The following is a 7,190-nucleotide window of genomic DNA, read 5'->3' as shown; positions in this document are numbered from 1 at the left end:
TATGGTTGGATAAAAACATAAGGTGTCATAGTTGGGTATCAACATCAGTGCTTATGGTTGTGGAGTGTGTTGGATTGTGTATATTTTGTTACACTAGTTAAGTGTTCATGTGTTACAACGAAAACAAAAATAACACAAGATGACATCAAACATATGCAGAAGATATTGCTTATATCAATGGATCTAAGAGTAATTCTCTATTGTAATGACCTCATAGCTCAATAATTGGTGATTTGTCATGAAATGAAATGAGAAACTCCAATGTTACTTAACATTCATATAATGCTAAACAAATGAATAATGAAATGTGACCCTTAGCGATCAAGATAGAGAAACAAAGATATGATGAGATGATTACTTACAGATATGGAAGGTACTGGATAATACTGATCGACAAAGCTAAATAGCTCAATAACTCATGCACAATTCTATTGTACATAACTCCATCACATTGAAAATTAATTCCCACAAAAAGTAAAACAAATAAAGGCAGAGGAAGACATGCAAACATAATCATGCAAGAGGCTAAGAAGGAGTAAGACCATTATTCTAAAAAAAGTAGAATACGTGCTGGTATGAATTTGAAGTGTCAGAAGAAGCATGGACTACATAAACTCTTTGGTGAAAGTTCCACTCTGTAGCAATTCTTCACATTAAACATGATAATGTAAGTAGTAGGGACCTTGTTAGCTAAGATTAACATAGGTTCCTTGTTTTAAAATTCATTTTTAATTACCTTTCTCTATCTAGGTATATTCTGTTTATTTTACTAATAGTACGAGCATTATAGAAGAAGCACCAACTCGCAGACCTCATACTGATAAACAAATTTGCACACATAAATGGAGAATAATAAACTTAGGCGAGTAGCTCCTCTACAGGTGAAGTAAACCTCAAAATGTAACTCATCAAGAAGAAATGGCATAATTGAAAGTTTTTCATGCTTAGAAAAGCAAACCCACGGCCAGGAGAAAGATGACTTTAGAGACTTGGACATAATGTCAAATGTAGAAGGACCATACCTTATAGAAAATCTACGAAAATGTCACACTGTCATAGATACAAAATAAATAAATATGACTACATGGACTATTGAATTGTGGTAGTCAGCTAACACTAACCTAGCATTATTTTGTTATAGTTGAATGCACATGTATTGCAACGGGAGCTAAAAATTTACATAAGTTAACATTATTGAATGCTCTGAAACCAACCATCATCATCGAAGTATATTTCAAGCTATAACATTGTTAACATTATTGAAGCGCTACAAACACTATAGCCACTATTCTAAACACCATGCAATACACCACCATACAACCAAGTTTACATCCTTATTCGAGTATACACTGAACACTCATAACAAAAATAAAAAATACAAACAATTTGCGAAATGACTACTGCACTATCCTCGTTGAACCAATTCAAACAATATAGCCTGCGCAAACGAAAAAAAATTATTAGATACATCACATCAAAGATAACCGAAATATAGCCAACAGCCACAAATCTAAGCCATTCAGCAACAAATGAGGATCAATTACCACATGCCATTTGTAACTAGCAGGAAGGACAATATTGCAAGCCAACCTGACAACATGTAAACAGGAAAGCAACTGCCATCATCAAACTCACGAAAATATCTCAACGACAACATAAACCGGAGGCACAAGCTTCCACGGTAACATAGGCTAGAGCTAGAGCACACAAGCCAAAGGGAGAAAAAAGATAGGTGATTGGGTTAAGACATGATGTATTGCCTGTCTTGGATCGATATCCACTGTATATTTTTAAGTAGTAGAGATTGATTTGTGTCAACGGATTTTCTAACAAAGTTGGATTGTTTTCCATTATCTAAAGAACTAAGCTTGATTGTGGAGTGTGCTGAACATAGCAATCAGTTTTAGAGGGCATTCTGACTTCGTTTCCTTCCTTAATGCATGTGCGAAAGGCAAAAGACCTTGCAAAACTTGTTTCCGTAGCTATTCCCAGCTCCCAAGGATCATTAGTTACTTGCTTTTCCAAGACGGTGAAGCAGAGGAACACGAGGCTGACCTGTCCAACCGGGATAGGATAGCCGAGCTGCTAATCGCCGGTCGCCGCTGCCGGTCCGTCACGGCGAACAACCGACCAACAGTCGCTGCGTGCCGCCATAGCGCAGCCCTAAATCGCACAGCGAAGCTCGCGGCGCGCCAGAATACCCTAGGAAGTAGCGCCACGCTTCCGCCCCGACGTTGATTTGGGCGGGCGCGGCGCACCTGCGAGCGCCCGCGCTGGTTCAGTCGGTCGGGACTTGGGTGGCGGCGCCCTGCGGACGATTGGGGCTGGAGCCCACATAGCAAAGGCAACCGATGGCGTCATCCGCGGGCCTCGGCGTTGCGGTCGCACGACCGGCGGCTTGTTGAGCTGCGTTTGAACCAGATCCGCATTAGGCTGGGCCACACAGCATTGCTCCAGAGATTTGGGCTCAGTTTTCATGGGCCTCCAGTAACCGAGCAGCAAGCGCTACCTGTCTTCTTCCTCGCGCTGCTCCCTCCACCCATCCAAATTCATCGGCCATCGCTTCCCACATCGCCCTCCTCCCTACTCCCATGATGATACGAGCCATGAGAAGTTGAGATCCCCCGCCTCCTCTTCCACCCATGGCGCTGCCTCTGCCGTCGCTTCCGTACCCTCCTGCACGTCCCACTCGCCGTCGCCGCGCCCCTCAGACCGCTCATCCGTTCCCTCCTCTCCGCCGCTTTCTCCTCGTCCTCTCGCCAGCGGAGTGGGACCTGAGCAGTTTCCACGCGCGAGGATGCACCTGGAGTAGACGTAGCTGCGGCCAGAGGCGGCCGCACCATGCGTCTTTCGTCTCCCTGAATAAGCGGGCGCACCGGGAACTCGCGCGTCGAGGTGACACCGCGGCACCTTGCACGCCGCTCTCACTCCCAAGCTGCCCGCCTCTGTGGCAGCCTCGTCTCGGACCCTGATCGCGCCCTCGTGTTCCCGCTCTTCCTCTCGCTGGGGCATTCCCATGAACACCTGCAGCGCACGTTCGCCGCGCTCGCCGCGCGCCTTCTCGAGTCCCACAGGTACGCCGCCGCGGGAGCCTGCGTCCACTTGATCAAATCTTTCCGCCACCAAGAGGAGTGGATACAAGTGTGCGATTGATGAATTCCATGGTTATGCTCAGCCAAAGAGGGCTACAGATTGGTGGTTCTGCGTGTACTGCCCTGTTGATCCATCTGAGCAAGCTAGAATTGACCAGCACTGCCATGGGCAGGTACTATCAGATGCTGGGCGAGGGTGTCCGGACAAATTTTGAGTTATCTACAATTCCATGATCGGTGATCAGTGAATTGTACAAGGATGCCAATGTTGGGGATGCTGAGCCAATCATGAAGAAGGTGTTTGATAGCGAGATGAGTCTTGGCGTATTTAACTACATCTAAATGATTCTGGTATTGTAGCTAGGAACTGTGACTTGGATTCAGCATTTAAGCTATTCAAACAAATCATGGGTTAAGAGAGGTGCTTGTGAGTCAAACACGGCAACATACTTGCACTAATTAACAGGCGAATGAGGCATTGGAGTATTTGATTATACAGATGAAAGACAGTGGTGTTCTGCTGACATTGTATATTTTTACAGTTAAGTTCCAATGGCTGCATTATGGGATTCCTGAAAGCTGTTTGTTGATACAAGAACGAGGAAATCCAAGCGAATGTGTATATATACAGAGCACTTACTGGTAGGCTATGTGAATCTGTGTTTCAGGGATGCTCTAGGTTGCTGTTGGCCAGTGTTCCACAGGATGGCAAGAGGGATGATCTGCCCCCTAATACATTTACATGTAAATGTAATTCTTTGACAAATGTACTGGTTAAGAACAGGATAGCTGTTTCTGCACTTGTTTATGATACCATGGAGGTATCGATGTTTGTTCACCGAACAGCAGGATACACAATGAGATGATCAAGGGCTTTGCATTATTGGTGATGCCAAGAAGGCACTGCTATCGTTGATTGACTCTAGAATCCGGAGCACTAGTAGTATTTGCTGAGCCGAAATATCCCTTGATGAGGGTGTTGTATGTCACGTGCTTGTCTGAATGTTCTCCTTCAACATAAATGGCTGTGAAACTGTGAACCTGATGAGTGGCTTACACTGAAGTACTGAACTGATTTGTGGATTTGGCGAGATAAGAAAACTGGAATTTGGCTTCTGGAACGTTCAATGAAATGTTGGGTCATGGCTTATGCCCAAATGAAGGTAAATACTTACTTGTTTTTTTAGATATCGAATTGGTCTTCAATAAACAATACTGATCATTCCTATCGTTGCTTTTCTTCGTTATGTGCTAGGAGAACTTGTTAAGATTAACAACATAATAATAGCATAAATTGTTACTCAGCAACACTATGAGTTACCTGATGACTGGTCTTACACTGAACTGATTCATGGTTTTTGCGAGATGGTAGACTGCAATTCAGCTCTAGAATCTAGAGTGTTCAATAAAAATGTTGGACCGTGGCTTATGCCCAAACGGAGGTACCTAGCTCTGTTTATTTTAACTTTTCTTTAAGATGTCAATACGGTCTTCAATGAATGTCTGTGATTATTTTTGTAACTACTTTTTAGTTATATGTTAGGAAAACTAATAAAAAATGCAATATAATTGAAGTACTTACGATAAAAAATCTACTGGTATGTTCTTATGTGACAAATATAAATGTTTTCATACATATTTTTTGTCACAATTTTGAAAAGTTGACCGCATGCATGCATTCTAGGAAAGGGTGGAAACAAGGTAATAATTTGGACAAATCTATTTTTTGAACTATACGATGGAACTTCTGATGCACTTTTATTTGTTCTCCAAACATTACTACGAGGCTGGAAAAGTAAGGGTAAAAGCTTGTTAAGCTAAGAAAAAGGGTTCCGATATGGTAGACTAGCGGCTATTGCCCGCGAAGGCATGCGTCACACGGCGCTGTTCTGGAACCTAGCTATCAACTACGCTTACGTTGTAAGCTTAAATTTGTTTCAGTCGATCAAGTCTGCAAAAGGACACGAAAAAGATGAAAAGGGCTACTGGATTTGAGGATTCCGTGCTGTTAAATAATTTAGTGGTCGTAAGATACATGTTTTATTTAGATATATAAACACTCATCATCAACTTGCTTGGATCAATTTTTCGTTCTTTTGTTAGCGCTGCATGTTAAGCATCCTCGACTTACCGTGTGGGCACTGGGCAGTGGACACACAATATCAAATAGCGTGGCCAGTAGAACTGGAGACTCACGTACTATCCGTGACCTTTTTTTCCTGTTCAGCTCTGTATTAAACTTTTGATCTTTTTTCCGTTCAGCGCGTATTTCTAATATGTGGGCACACTCTATTAAATAGAGTGTCCAGTACCGAATTGGCGACTCACGTACTGTCCGTGATCTACTTCAGTTTCTGATGAAGAGGCAGTACATTCTTAAAGTGACATGTCAGTTCTAGTAAGCCCATGTGATGTTTGCCCTTGGCATATATGTAATAATTAAGTAGTTATTCATGCACATAGGAACATGTTTAGCTAAACTTGCATTTACTGTATTGCATGGTTAGATTCGAAATTATAATTGTATTTACTGCACAATGTTAATGTGCATGATTCAAAATTCTTTTGTTATACAAACTTAATAGTTGTCTTTTTTATACTTGACTTATTGATCTGCACTGTTATAATCTCTCCCCAATCTAAAAAAATATGAAATTGTAAAGGCTTCTCTATTTTGGGTGGTTGACAAGATAACTTTTAGTATTCTTTCCTTTTCAGGATTATTGCTGAAATGTATACACCTCGAAGTGGAGGATGTGGCTTTGGTATTTTTTTTTTACTGTATTTCTTTAGTCTCACCAGTATCCTTTTCTACTTCATGTATATCTGACAAGTGCTAAACACCTTTCATATATATATATATATCTAGGGAAAACTCATATATAGTAAAATACCCAAGAAGTTACAAGTCCAAAATGCAACAGAAGTACTGCAAATAAGCCTGGAACCCACGAGCCGTACAAAATAACGAAAGAACAGCAGGGCCATACGTGCATATAGACATATAGTAGATTACAGATGAAGAGAGGTATCGACATCTACATCACTCCTATAGCCTGAATTCTGCATTCCTCCCCACGAGCTCGCCGGTGGTGGCGAGGTCTTTGCGCCGTTGGCGTCGAGCCCGTGGTACACCGGGCCATGCAGGGGCCTCGACGGTCGGACCAAGTCCGGGTGCAAGAACCACATCGGTTGCTCGTTGCTGATGTAGGGAGGAGTAAGGCACACCTCCGCTGCTCGGCTGTTCGGAGTCGACAAAGACCCAGCATGGTCAGTATCAGTAGAGTACACCCTCTGCAAGTCCCTCCCCTCTCTCATCTCCTTCACCCTCTGCAGGTTTCTGAACCTCTCCTGGAGGAGAGCTATGGAAGAAGTGTGGAGGATGGAAGGGGAGGCCTCATTGCCGTGCCTTCTCATGGCGTAAGCTAGCAAGTGTTTGGTGCAAGGTGCTAGCTTCACTTGTTTGGTAGTATGCGATGTGAAAGGGTTGTATGATGGTGTAGTGGTGTTCTGTTTGGAGCTAGCAAGCTAACTGCGAAGGGTTGATCGAGGAGGGTTTGGAGGAAGCTGAGCTGAGGTCGGGTATATATAAGGGGGAGGGGGTGGTGTCCTCCTGCTTGCACTCATACTGATTGCATGTATTTCTGTGCCAACTCCAATGGATTCAATCCAAGCCACTTCGTTGGCATAGCAATTTGTAGTGGAGAAGGAAAGGGAATCATGGTGAGGGATGGAAAGTCCAAGGGAGAAAGGGCCTCGGGGGGTTGGGGGAGGGGGGGGTGGGGATTGGTGCAGTGTAGAGGGTTTGGTGATTGGATGTGAGGGCTGAGGAGCCACTTTTAAAAGGTGGCGGAGTAAGGGTGGAGAGGTAGTACAAACCAGTTCGGAGGCTAGTGCTTGGCATGAGATTGTGGAGGGGAATATGGCCATATAGGATTTTGTGATGATCTTTGTCATGTAACCCTTGCCGTCGAAGGGAGTGGGGGCCTTGAAACCTTTTCTTTTTCAAAGGTTGCTGCCTCTCCTTGTCCTAACCCTCCTTGTTTCTCAATATTTATCCTTGCCTTGTTTGATGTCATGGATTGGGACAGCAGCACC

General features: G+C 43.5%; 1 protein-coding gene across 1 annotated transcript; it reads right to left on the bottom strand.

Moving 5' to 3' along the window:
* Nucleotides 1–5,948: 5,948 nt before the first annotated feature.
* Nucleotides 5,949–6,856, bottom strand: LOC133914455 (uncharacterized). Its single transcript, XM_062357558.1, has one exon. It carries the CDS (start codon nt 6,507–6,509, stop codon nt 6,105–6,107), a length of 405 nt encoding a protein of 134 aa, XP_062213542.1. The 5' UTR covers nt 6,510–6,856; the 3' UTR covers nt 5,949–6,104.
* Nucleotides 6,857–7,190: the final 334 nt, after the last annotated feature.

The sequence above is a fragment of the Phragmites australis genome, chromosome 4 (assembly GCF_958298935.1).
Source record: "Phragmites australis chromosome 4, lpPhrAust1.1, whole genome shotgun sequence".
Taxonomy (NCBI): domain Eukaryota; kingdom Viridiplantae; phylum Streptophyta; class Magnoliopsida; order Poales; family Poaceae; genus Phragmites; species Phragmites australis.
This window is presented reverse-complemented; position numbering and strand designations above follow the sequence as displayed.